The sequence below is a fragment of the Sceloporus occidentalis genome, unplaced genomic scaffold (genome assembly GCF_023333645.1).
Source record: "Sceloporus occidentalis isolate IW3139 unplaced genomic scaffold, rSceOcc1.0.p SCAF_9, whole genome shotgun sequence".
Lineage (NCBI taxonomy): Eukaryota > Metazoa > Chordata > Lepidosauria > Squamata > Phrynosomatidae > Sceloporus > Sceloporus occidentalis.
In genome coordinates this window covers 48,772,678-48,786,146 of record NW_028316989.1, presented here as the reverse complement: position 1 = coordinate 48,786,146, position 13,469 = coordinate 48,772,678, and the positions used below count along the sequence as shown (strand labels likewise).

The following is a 13,469-nucleotide window of genomic DNA, read 5'->3' as shown; positions in this document are numbered from 1 at the left end:
AAGCTCCCATTGGCTGGCTTGGAGGCCACGCCCTGCTGTTTCCCTGGCGCGCGCTCCCGCCCGCGCCCGCGCGCGCCCCGGTGCCTTTCCCGCGCTTGGGGATCTGGGAGCGGAGCGTCCGGCGCGCTCACCGCCCGCCGTCGTCGCCCTTGGCTCCCTCTGGCTCTCCGGGTCTCTCTTTGGCCGGGGCTTGGCCTTGCCTCTGGCAGCTGCGTCCGGGGGGCGGCCGCAGGGCCAGCCGAAGCAGGGAGAGCAGCGCAGCGCAGCGCAGCGCGGAAGGACCATGGACATGAAGAAGAGGATCCACTTGGAGCTCCGGAACAGGACGCCCTCCGACGTAAGGAGCGGGCGGGCGGGCGGGCGGGGGGTCTCGGGCTGCCTGCCTGCCTCTGGCGAGCCCCTTCTTCCTCCTTCTTCTTCTTCCTCTCCCGGGAGAAGGCAGGCAGGGCTCCGGAGAGGGCGGCTGGGGAGCCATCTTTGCAACTTTGCCGCCGCCGTCCTCATGAACGCGCCCTTTCTCTCCCTCCGAGCCCCCAGGAGCAGCCTCTCCTCCGGGGAAAGCCCCTTCGGGAGCCCGTCCCCTCGGAAGGAAGGAAGGAAGAAGAGGGCGCCCTGCCGCCGCCGCCGCCGCCTCCGCAGGAAGCCCAAACTTTGCTGCGCCCTGGCCTCCCTTTCGGGGGCCCTCTCTCTCTCTCTGTCTCCTCCGCGAGGAGCTCCCCCTTGGCCTCCCCTTCCTTCCTTCCTTCCTTCCCCGAGGAAAGGGCGGGAGGGCTCCCTGGGCCTAAGGCTCGCCTCCTCCTCCTCCTCCTCGGAGCCCAAACTCTTCCCCCCCAAGGCCTTGTGGATACCAGGCGCGCCTGGAAGTTGGTCCGAGGAGGAGGAGGAGGAGGAGGAAGCGGCGAGCCTGGGCTGGCCTCTCTTTCCGCGGGCCTTGCCCCTTCCTCTCCTGCTGCTGCCGTCTCTGCCTTGCCTTCTCCTCTGGGGAGAGAGAGAGGCGCCTGGCTGGGAAGTAGGGCAGGGCGCCATCTTTTCCTTCTGCCTCCTTTTCCCTTCCGCTGCCGCTGCCGCTGCCGCCCAGAGAGAGAGAGAGCGGGCCGACCCTCGGGCTCCTCCGTCCGGACGGGGCCTTCCCCTTTTCCTCTCTCTCTCTCTCCCCCTTGGGCTGCTGCTGCTGCCATTTTGTCCCCGACTTGGAAGAGGCCCCCAGCCCCACCCTTCTGCCCTTGGCAGAGGCCTCTTGGAGGGGGCAGGAGAGGCCGAGGAGGGCTGCTTCCTCTGCTTCCAGGCGCGGACTTGGGGCAAAGCAGGACCCGCCGCCTTGGGCTGCTGCCTCGGGGCCTTGGCAGGATGGGCCAAGAGGGAGAGAGAGAGAGAGAGACACACAGACAGGACGTTTCGGCTGGAGGAGAGAAGGCTAAGAGCTGACAGGATGATGATGATGATGATAGCCCTGGTGAAAGCCTGGAAGGGCTGTCATGTGCAGGAGGAGGAGGAGGACCCGGAGCAGTGGAAAAGAGAGTCCAGCGCAACATCGGGAGAACCTTCTTGACCGAAAGGGCTGTTGGACAGTGGAAGACCCTCCTTCCTCGATGGAGATGGGGGTGGCGGAGTCTCCTCCTTCGGAGGCTGCTGGATGGCCATCTCTCCCGGGCAGGGAGGCCTTTGATGGTGACTTCCTGCATGGCAAAGGGGGGATGGACTGGATCAGGGCCCTCTAGGAGTCTGTGGTTCTGTCCTCAGCCTGGAGAAGAGAAGGTTGATAACCATAGCCCTCTTGAAGCATTGGAAGGGATGCCATATTGAGGAGGAGGCAGCAAGCTTGTTTTCAGCTGCTCCAGAGAATAGGACCCAAAGAGAGTCCACCTTAACATTAGGAGGAAGGCCAGTGGGACACACTCCCTCAATGGAGGCTGGATGGCCATCTGTCAATGGGGATGCTTTGTTTGTGGCAGAAGAAGGGGGCTGGACTGGATCAGGGCCCTTAGGGACCTCTTCCAGCTCTATGATTCTAGGCTTGTCAGATGAGTTGATTCCAGAGCAAGCCTGCAAGAGAGGAAGGGTTGTTTTTCCCCTCCCATTTTGGGACTCCAGCCCACTTTTGGAAACCCCTTCCTTCTCTTGTACTGCATTTACTTCCACTTCAATCCCACTCCCCATCTCCTTTATGCATGTATTGGGTTGGTGTTCAGTTTAACCAGTAATTGTTGGGGATTGTGAGCTCCTCTTGTATGAAACCCATCGGAATGAGGGGGAGCTACGCAGATGTTGTCCTGGGGTTTTTTTGCTCCGACTCATTCTGGCAAGTTGTAACTTGGCATAACATCGGGTGCGTTTGGAGTTGCATCCTGGCACCCCCTCCATGAAGTTAGCAGCAGGTGCAGCATAACTCTTTAATTGATGAATGAGGCTTCCCTAATTTTGCAGACTGACTTTCCTTCTGAGTCCTTTGAGACGCAGCCCTTTTACTCACTTACTTACCTGGGAGTCGCCTCTGCTGTAATCTGCCTCTAGGGCTTGCGCTTCCAATCTTGTAATCCCCTTGATGAACAACAGGCACTAATTAGTATGAAGTGGCATTCTGGACAGATCTAGATGGGCAGGATTTGATCCTAAAAGCATCATTGAGGTGCTTACTTCGAGGGATGTGTATTTCTTACTTTAAAAGGTTAGGCAGTCCGCCCTCCGCATTTGTGGATTTCATTCTTTGGGGGTTTGATTATTGTTTTCTCTCTCTAGGAATCACTAGGTCCTCCAGTGCAACTCTGCCAGAAGTTGACCATAGAGTTTGTTCCAGAGGACCTAGACGTTCCTAAAGGAAACACTCCTCTAGGCACTTGTAGGACTTCCAGGCTGGATTCTGTGATCAATTTTTGGCAGATGTTTAATAAAGAATGCTCAGTGTCTCACAAGACTACAGTTCCCAGGATTCCATAGCATTGAGTCATGGCAGCTGAAACAGTGTCAACCTGGATTATTTCTGCAGTGCAGCTGCAGCCTTAGAAATAAGCAAAACCAGCAAGCTTATTCCATAAATAAACCCCTGCACATCCATCTGGACAGAAATCTGTTCCTACCAGATGCTTTTCATGCGGTCTTCATGTCTCTGTGTCATAAATATTGTGGGCAGCATACCCAGGGCTGGCGTCACTGGCGGACTGTGCAAGTATGGGGATGCCCAGACCTTTCATGAGGGCTGACTATGGCTCTGGAAGCACATGTGGGAAAGTCCTGCAAAGGCCCTACTGACAGTGACCCAGTCCGCTTTCCATGGGTAATAAGTAAGCTATGCTTTTGCACACATGCTGTTTATTCACTCCTGCCATGGAAGATAACTGAGTGAGACAGAATAGAAAAGGCAGGGCTCATTCTGCTCATGATGGTGGTAGTGTTTGACCATCACTGCCAGTGGGTCTGAGGGGACAGCGCACTCCATGGGACAGAACAGGAGCAGGAGCCTGCCGTTACCTCTGAAAGGCCATCCTGCAATAAATCCACTTCCAGGACACAGGTGGGAAATGGCGCCATGCCTCACTTTTGGATTTATTCCCTCTGTTTATGATTCAGCTCTTGGACTGCTTGCTCTTACTGTTGCTGAAATAGCAGGAGACACATGCAAAAGGGAGACACCAGCATGCAGAGTTGACCCTGAGGTTTTCAGAAGATGCTTGTATGATGACCACCTGCCTAGAAGAAGGCCATCCCTTTGACCCCCCCCCCCCAATGGACCAATGATAACACAATGCAGAGCTAAAGACAGCAATAACATCACTTTGATCCCAATGGACCAATGATAACACAATGCAGAGCAAAGGACAACAACATCTCTGGAAAACAGGATGTAAGGAGGAATGAAATGGAGTGACCCCATGAGCGGGACAGAGAAAAACACAGAGCTCCAAAAAGTTCAGATAGCACAACCGAAGGAGAGAAGCAAGTGAAGTAGCATTGAAGGAGGGCATGGCTGACTGACTGACTCCTGCTGTACAGTAACAGTTATTTACAGGTTGTATTTAGTATTCCCACGAGAGTTTTTAACTGGTCTGTGTGTGTCTTCCCCTGCTGCAGTTGGATGACTTTGAGATGTCTGCCTCTGGAATTTATCAGGATGCTTGGCCTCTATAGCATGCAGCAGGGACAGAAGCTTTTGGGTGGAAGGGATATTCGTGGGAACAGCATTTATTGGTGCGAATACATCTTCTTGAGGAGAAGGGTGAGCCCATCAAGAATGGCAGCAGGACCTCCCATCACAAGCCTGGGTTGCCCAAAATATCCTACAGAGCCTCTGAGAACCAGAAACCTTGTGGCTTGAAACCAACTACCTCTGACCATGTGCTGCGTCCTTTGTGTGTAGAACAAGGGCATCTTGCTGATTTCTGAATAATAATAATAATAATTAATAAATAAATAAACGTTATTACAGCCATTTGGCCAGCACAATTACAAAATTTCAATTTAAAACACAACTTAGGTTCATGTACAGGCAGATTGGAGAGTATAAACAAATGATAGTTTATAAAAAGTAAGGACAGGGCTGCACGATCAGGTAAACACACAACAATGAGTAGGCAGCCATCACCTCACAAACAACTCTATCATATTGTGTAATAGAGCACCACATTCAAGACATATTAGTTCAAAACCACAGTCATATCCCCTGTCCAAGCAAGAGTTAAACTACAAAGTGCCATTAATCAGATGCAACTGATTGGGGTAACTTCATTAGACTTTAGTCCCCAACTAGATTAGTTTGATGGTATGGTAAAATACGGCCGAAAAAGTTCCCCAAAGCGATGGGCTAGTGAGCTGGCAAGAGAGGATGGAGAGCTCTTGCAACCGACTGTTCCACCTCTTTGCAGAGCACAAGAGGGATTGGAGCACCCCAGGCTGCTTACTCACCTGCCTTACCTTTAATGGTTACCCGTGGCTACCAGGCTAGTGCTGAAATGCAAGGCTACAAATCATTGGTATTGTGATGTTCATTTTTCAGAAGGGATTTGTTGTTGTTGTTGTTGTTGTTGTTGTGTCTCCAAGTCATTTTCGACTTAAGGTTAACCCCAAGGCGAACCTATCATGGGGTTTTGTTGGCAGGTTTCTTCAGAAGGGGTTTGCCATTGTCACCCTGTGAGACATAAGTATATACAACAATAAGCTGTATTAGACCTTGAAAGGCACAAGAAGAGGAATTCTTGATACCTTTCTTCTTGAGCCTGAAGTGTAGAAGCTCTCAGTCCATTGACAATACACTGGTAGCACCCAAGTGTTCTCCTTCTCTGTAATCTGGGAATTGTGAAGTCATGCAAGATCCTATCATGGCTTCTAAGGCCCATTCACGATATAGAATTTTAGCACTATTATTCATTGAAATAAAAGTTTTTTAAAGATCAACCTGGATCCTGTCATAACAAAAGTATCTCAGAAACACAAACTAAGAACCCATACAGACAGGCCAGATTAAAGCTGCTTTGGGTCACTTTGGAGGTATGCTGTTTAAATGATGCATGCGTCCTAAGAGGCCAGAAGCTGCGCTCCAGTCCTTCTGGCTTCTTAAGGTGCGTGTGTCATTTAAACAGCATACCTCCAAAGTGACCCAAAGCAGCTTTATTTTGGTCTGTCTGTACGGGCCCAATGAAAACAAAACAACATAGCGCAACACCATTAATGTAACCTTCAGAGTAATAACAGCAGATAAATAACAGCAGTGGGGTTCATAAAATTATCCAGAGGCAGGCCAGAAAAAGACTGTCTTTAAGGATCTTACAATTAGCGCATGTAAATGAGAGGGCTTTGAAAAGAAGGCCATAAAATTAACACACACAGGCCAGAAGTTTCCTGCCTGCCCACAAAGTATCAGCCAAGGGGCCAGGTGCATCTCTTGGGAGGGAATTCATCAGCTGAGGATACTATCAGTACAAGATATGATGTCTGCCCACCTCAAGGGTTTGCATGGGAAGCCTCTGGACTGGCAAGGTCGGGCGTACGTAATGGCCCAAATATTGCATTGGCAAGGAGTTACACTCGATGGCCCTCGGTGTGCCTTGCCACTTAATGATTGGCTGGTCCCAGGAGTAGCTCCAGGGACTCTGATGCTCCCAGCACCCTATGGCTGGAGTAAGAGCTTACCCCACATAGCAGGGGAGAAGAAATAGGCCTGATCTCTTGCTGGGAGGAGGCCTGGGGAGGGATTGAGCCCTGCGATCTAAGCATGGATGCACCATGCACACGGATGCCTTAGCAGGGCGTTCAGTCCTTGCCGCTCAGCTTCTCTCCAGTAACCTTCCTTTTGCTGAGACAGCTTTGCTTAATGCAGTTCTCTAGCCATCTGGCTCCAACGGCAGCTCTACCGATGATGCGGGGAGGGGATGTTCCTCTACTCTGGCAGCAGCCAGGTTGTGTGTGCATGCGCACACAGGGGCAACATTGCTGTTCCTGCAAGGTATAGAGTTTCCTTTTTGCTGCTGCTTGTTTTAATCTCTTGCGAATTCCACACTGCCGAGCCAGGTAAGCAGCACTCAAAAGACTCATGTTTCCTCCCTACAAAAGGAATGCCATACAGACCCATTTCAAAGCATGTGTATTGGGGAAAACCTATGGTACAGTAATCAGTCCTTTGTGGCTGGAAAGGTAAACGGGTTAGCTTCCTAATTCTTAAAAAGGATGATAACCTACCTGCCAGATCTAGAGGGGGAAGAGGGAGATGGTTATGACGACTACATCTCGAACGAAGATTTAGGAAGGACTCGTCCGGCGCTTTCTACAATGACGACTACATAACACTGACCTATTATATTCTGGTGAAGTTTTCACAGGTCAGTGTTGAGGATGTTTCTGCTGTTTGGACCCATTTATCTGGAAGTGCCTTTCATGGGTTTCTCTGTGTGCAGAGGTGGGCTGTGTGAGGTCCCTTGTGTGTTTGCAGCCCCCAGGCATATCCTAGACTCTCCCCTTTCAATGGCTTCTTCATGGGGGGGGGGGGGAGATGAGGGCAGAAATGGCTGCAAACAATCTTATCAATGCACTTGGAGGGCTTACAGATGCAGCCATTTAGCACATACATAGACACACACAGCCCTACCAACATCCTCTTCCAAATCACAACCAGAATAAGGCCTCTTGTCACATCAGGTTGCAGTTTCTGTCCAGTTTCCCACACAAAAACTGCCCCCTGTACACACTACAGTTGGACGCTGGCTCAAGACATGCAAAATAATAAGCTTAGGATGAACTCTGGTAAGAGGATGTTGCCATTTGCTACAAAGGTGCTTGTGAGCTCAGATGTGTTGTTAGTAAAGGGGGGGGGGGGAGGAAGGAGCAGAACAAATTATTATTATTGTTGTTTTAACTTTTTCTCTGTAGGTTAAAGAGCTTGTTCTTGACAACAGTAGGTCAAACGAAGGCAAAATCGAAGGCCTCACAGATGAATTTGAAGAGTTGGAGTTCTTAAGTACAATCAACGTAGGCCTCACCTCAGTTGCAAACTTACCAAAGTTAAACAAACTTAAGAAGGTGAGTGGATGTCCTCCTTTTGCTAATATTATGAGGAAAGCAGTGCATTTTTTAGAAGTGGGATTGATTGTCCACAGCAGAGGGTCTTTTAACCTGTATCTAGCTTTGCCTTTGATAAAAGAGCAAATCAGAATGGTTAAGCTTTATTACGAGCTGTTGTTAATGGCGAGGTATATTTTGTTAATGTAATGTAATGTAATGAAATTCCCCCAAATAAGTGTGCTTTTCCCACTCCAGGCACACTTCCATTCTACACCTTGGTGATTTCAATATCTTCCCTTTGAAAGAAGGGCTTTTGCCGTTACCTTTTCTCTGCTTTTGAACTTTGCTCATAGATAGGCCTTTGTCTTCTGTCTCTCACCAAGAACTGCTATGTCTCTGGCCTCCATCTTAACCTGATCATCACCTGATCTCCTTTAGCAGTTGACCTGTTCCTCTTCTGCCTCCTGCTTCTTCTCCATCTGCCTTCTTGCATTTACCCTCATGTTCCTTGCCCATCCAACTTCTTTTTAAAGACTGAATTTTTCAGCAATTGAAGAGATTTCTTTGGGAGTTCTCTGGACATTGCCCACCCTCATATAAACAATGTCTGTCCGTCTCTCTCCTCTCTCACACACATACGTACATATATATTTGAAATGGTAACAAAATAGTTCTTAAAAATTTCTCACCCTCAGCTGGAGTTAAGTGACAACAGAATCTCAGGAGGACTGGAAGTCTTAGCAGAAAAATGTCCAAACCTCACACACCTAAACCTAAGTGGCAACAAAATAAAGGATCTCAGTACAATAGAGCCTCTGGTAAGTCTGCGTAAAAGTATGTAAAGGGCTGCAGAACGGCACCTTTTCATGCCGTACCTGTTTTCAGTTTCTGTGTCAATCTCTCCCTTTCCTTTTCAGGAAAAGTTAGAAAACCTGAAAAGTTTAGATCTTTTCAACTGTGAGGTAACTAACTTGAATGACTACAGAGACAACGTCTTCAAACTCCTCCCGCAACTCACATACCTGGATGGCTATGACCGAGACGACAAAGAGGCGCCAGACTCAGACGCCGAAGGCTACGTGGAAGGCCTCGATGACGATGAGGAAGAGGAAGATGGTATGTCCCTTAGCTTTTGGGCTTGGTGGGGCTGTTCCCAAGAGTAGAAATGAACCTCCCTGTGCTGTGCATATCAGAAAAAGTCCAGTCGAGTTTTCTGAAGCTCTTAAACTCAAAAACACTCTAGCTTGTCCTGAAGAAAACATGGAAGATGCTTGGATAATGAGAAATCCATGTAGATGTGATGCAGTGCATTTCTTATAGCCAGATGATGTGATGAATACTCGGGTTGCAGGAGTGGTGGAAGAGGGATCAAAATACAAGAGCTAAAGCAGAGAGGGCATCACAGAATCTCAATTGTAGTCTCTGGAAGTTTGTTTTGCAGCTAACTAAACTTTATGGGAAACATGATTGAAAGAGGGGATGGTGACCACTAGTTCAGATAGCTTCTCCAAAGGAGAGGAAGGGGGTAAATTCATGGACAAGGAGGAAGAGTCTGTCAGTACCTGTTTTGCATGAGAGTGAAACATACCCTCAGTGTGGAGTTACAGCATACCTCCGAAGGACCTGCTCCTGAGCACAGGGCAGCTTCCTTGCTCTTTCTGTAGGTCTCTGCCTGGCCATTGTGGTTGACCAGGCGAAGGGGTCAGCCTTGTGAGATGGAAGAACTGCGCCCAGGCCTCCATCTCTCTGCAGTGTTTTTCTCTTGCCACAAGAGGTCAGGGTTGATCTCATTGAATCCTTGCAGTAAGCAGCAAACTGACCTGGTGACCTTGCCTGCTTTTTGTAGAAGAGGAGTATGACGAAGATGCCCAGGTAGTAGAAGATGACGAAGAAGAGGACGAGGAGGAGGAAGGCGAAGAGGAGGATGTCAGTGGCGAAGAGGAGGTGAATGGGGAGGGAGAAACAGTTAGCCATTGAAGCCCATGGGGACGGGGGCCATGATTTGCTCCACAATGCTGTTTCTGAATCCTTCCTCCAAGCTGTCATTTAATTTGTTACTAATAAGATTGGGAGTCATGTCTTGGTTTAAACAAAAACGGTCTCTTCTGGCCTTGGTAAAAAGCAGAAAGGTGGGACAAAAACATGGCAACGTTGGTGCATTTTGAATATTAAATGATTAAGTAAAATACATTTTAAAATGGAGAGGCTGGAAGGCCAGGCCAAGCTGGGTTTGTGGCCCTCCAAGTTCCAGCCCCTGGCAGTTGCTCTCCCCACCCACCCTGAACCCAAGGCTGGATGGAGCCCTAATGGCAGCGTCGTTCGAATCCTCTTCCAGAGCTTTTTAATAGCTTTTATCAGCTTGAAAGATTGGGTGGAAGAGTAAAGCTTCCCTTTCCCTCTTTCTCTCCCTGGCTTCCATAGGAGGATGAAGAAGGCTATAATGATGGAGAGGTAGATGATGAAGAAGAGGATGAAGAAGCTCCTGGTAAGTGCAGAACCACTGGCTGTTCCGGCTAACTCTTATGGGTGTGGCAGTTCAGCTTTCGGAAGCCCACAGTTGTACATTGCTCCTCTACATGTTGCAGTCCATTTTGAGGGCTTTCCCCCCTCATGAATGCCCATTCCCACAGGGGTCACCCCCCTTTTATTTATTTATGGGTTTCTTGGCTTCTGTTTGATGGCTAAAGAGAATTTGTTTTTCTCCCTGACACTTTGGATTATTACAAAGTGTGTCCCAGCATAGTTTTTTTTGTGGGTTTTTCGGGCTATGTGGCCATGTTCTAGAAGAGTTTATTCCTGACATTTCACCAGCATTTGTGGCTGGCATCTTCAGAGAAAGATGCCAGATGCCACAGATGCTGGCAAAACATCAGGAAGAAAATCTTCTAGAACATGGCCACATAGCCCAAAAAACCCACAAAAACTAAGAATGCCAGCCATGAAAGCCTGCGACTGTGTCCCAGCATTTAGTTTAAGGGTGGACAAAATATGGGGCTCAAGTTATGGTGGGACTGCAGTCTCCAGCCTTCCTTACTAGCAGCTGTGCTGTCTAGGGCTGTTCACAGAATTACCTCTGTTTAAAAACCTCCAAAGAAGGAGACTCCATCACCTCTGAGGCAGTCTCATCCACTGTCCCTTGCTGCCAGGAGGTTCTTCCTGATGTTTAGGTGAATCTCTTGCAATCTAATGTAGTCCATGTCCTAATCTTAGCAGTAAACAAACTGGCTCCCTCTTCTGACACCCCTTCAGATAGCTAAAGAGGGCTGCCATGTCACCTCTTCTCCAGCTAAACATACCAACCTCCCTCAGTCACTCCTCACAGGGCTTGGTTTCCAGACCTTTCACTGTCTTGGCTGCCATCTTGAAGGGAGGCTGCTTCAGAGACTAGGACCTGGAACAATGGATGCAAGCTACAGCAAAAGAGGTCCCACTTCAACATTAGGAAGAATGTCCTGACAGAAAGGGCTGTCCGACAGTGGAACACACTCCTTCCTTGGAGTGTAGTGGAGTCTCCTTCCTTGGAGGTTTTTAAACAGAGGCTGGATGGCCATCTGTCAGGGATGCTTTGATTTGGATTTCCTGCATGGCAGGGGATTAGACTGGATGGCCTTTGTGGTCCCTTCCTATTCTATGATTCTATCTGGAGAGTTGCAGTTTGCCCAGCCTGGATGTAGCACTTAGGTGGCCAACTCAAGAGGCAGGGCAGTGGGATGTGGGGAGAGGCAGCTGGCAAAGGGACCAGTTGATGGCCCACTGGATGGGGCAGAGGAAGGGGCTCTGCCCAGCTGTTCCTTCTCGTTGCTGTTCAGGCCTTTACCACTTGAGAAACAGAGTTGGGCCTAGGCCTTACTTGTGCAGTGCACTGCAGAGCATGGCTAGATTTGCTGTGGAATTTGCAATGCGGCGTTCTTGCATGGAAAGGAGAATTTCCACAGGTACCGCTTTTTGGTGTAGGGATGCTTGCCCATGTGCCAGACTGTCTGACTCCTGTAGAAGATATTAATAATGCCCTGGCTCAGTGTAGGATCTGGCGGTGGGCTTCTAAAATTATCCCTTGTGGGAACAACCAATGGTAAGCACCCCATGTTAACCCAACTCTGTAATTCCTTCCCTTCACAGAGGAAGAAAGAGGGGAAAAGAGAAAACGAGAGGCTGACGACGAAGGAGATGAGGATGATTAAACTCAGCATACAATCTCTTGGCGGGGGGACAAATTTCCTGTTGTGATTTGACTGTTTCTACCCTGTATTTCTCTCTCTCACACACACACAAATACACCCTCAAACCCCCCTCCTACCCAGAGTGTAATGTTGCTGTGGGATCGAGAAGGAAATGTGTAATTCTGCGGGCGAGGGAATTAAAATAACCTTTTTTTAAAAACACACACACACTTCCACAAAACTTGGCCGCTCCTACTTTTGTTTTCTGGAGATTTTTCCTTTTGCCTCTGTTATTATGCAATAGCAAACATAGAAAGCAAGTGGTGGAGTTGTGTTTTGTTTTGTTTTTCCTCAGAGTGGCTAATCCTGCATCCTTTGGGTATTTTTTTAAACCTTTTTTTAAAAAATAAAATAAATGAGCAAGAAGATTGCGGAAGTGGCCAGAATAAGAGATGGCAGTGAGCTCCTTTTTTAAGTCCTTAGAACTGGCGGCGTTTGCCAGTCTCTGAGCATATTGTAAGTATATTCCCCCCCCCCCCCCCCCCTATTTTTCTTCTCTTCTGGATGCAGCAAAACTTGCCTTGAGAGCATTGCAGCCACAGCAGCAGAGGGGCAGAGAGACCCCCAATACAAGTGTTTCCTTTGTTGCCTGTTTGTGAATGGCTGCCATTCCCAGAAAGCCCTTTTCCTCCACTCTTTCTCTAGGTAACTTTTTACTTTGTCGTTTGTAAATAGTGACCAAATACGAAATCTACCCTCTCCCCTTTTGTTTCCAGTTTGTGGGGGTGACTTTGAATTTCCCCCTTTTTTCTTTTTCAACATCCTTTTTTTGAGCGCAACCCACTGGCAAACAGGAGCTGCGCCAAAACGGCGGCGTAACTCTTTCAGGGGCTGCTCCTTCCCCGCTGGATTGTGTCCTTGCTTCTTCTTAGTTTTTAGGGTATATGGAAGACAGTTCTCTGTAAATGGCAGCCATGGAAATAATCTATAAATATATATAAAAAAGTGTTCCTAATTTCCTGAGTTTAACTGGTGAAATGAATCTGACAGTTGTAATAAAAAAAGAAAATGTTTGAACCCTTTTAACTAAGGTGTGTACTATTTTGGTCTGTAAGATATTATATATATAAATATATTAACCCAGCCCTTGATATGAAGCGATAGGGATCTTGTTTCCGCCTCTGCTCTATGTTAGCGCTGGAGAAAACATTTTTACAACCCTTTTAAGTACTACCAGAGCGGACAATGTCAGCATGTGGGGGGCCTAGGCCAGCTTCTTTTCATACACTCAAGCATGGGATGCTAACACAAGAGTTGTATTTTCTTACCTAGTTGCAGAAGTCAGTAAGTTTGACTGCGGAGTACCTAGTTGAATGTATAGTTTTAATTTCCTATCCCTCTTTGAGAAAAGCAAGCAAACAAACAAAAAAATAGCAATAGAAGTGACTTGTATTTCCTAGTCGATATCTCATCTGTGTATAAAAAGACCACAACAAAAACGTTGCAACCTTCTCCCTCTTTGCTCCCCAAAGAGCCAGACTTTTTGAGTTTTATGTCTTGTTTGTCAATGATGAATTTCAATAAATCTTTTTATACAATTTTTTTTCCTGTGGCTTATTGGAGTAAATAAATTGGGCCACGTGGGAATCCAAGGCTGGCTTTTCAAGAGGGCTTTTTTGTTTTTGGTAAAAGGATTCGTTTCATATTATTTTTTAGCAGCATATAAAAGGATTCTTTCCAAATCAGTTGTTCTCTTTAAATAGATTTCCCTTGGACATAATCTGGATCGACTGTTGAGTACCAGTTGCTAAAGACAGGTCATGT

The 13,469-nt window shown here is 48.0% G+C and overlaps 1 protein-coding gene across 1 annotated transcript; it reads left to right on the top strand.

The window, feature by feature from the left end:
• The first annotated feature begins 89 nt into the window (after positions 1 to 89).
• On the top strand, positions 90 to 13,243 carry LOC149307507 (acidic leucine-rich nuclear phosphoprotein 32 family member D-like). Its single transcript, XM_089539319.1, has 7 exons — positions 90 to 337; positions 7,354 to 7,503; positions 8,181 to 8,303; positions 8,403 to 8,601; positions 9,332 to 9,429; positions 9,907 to 9,970; positions 11,605 to 13,243. Exons 1-7 carry the CDS (start codon positions 284 to 286, stop codon positions 11,664 to 11,666), a joined length of 750 nt encoding a protein of 249 aa, XP_089395445.1. The 5' UTR covers positions 90 to 283; the 3' UTR covers positions 11,667 to 13,243.
• The last annotated feature ends 226 nt before the right edge of the window (positions 13,244 to 13,469 follow it).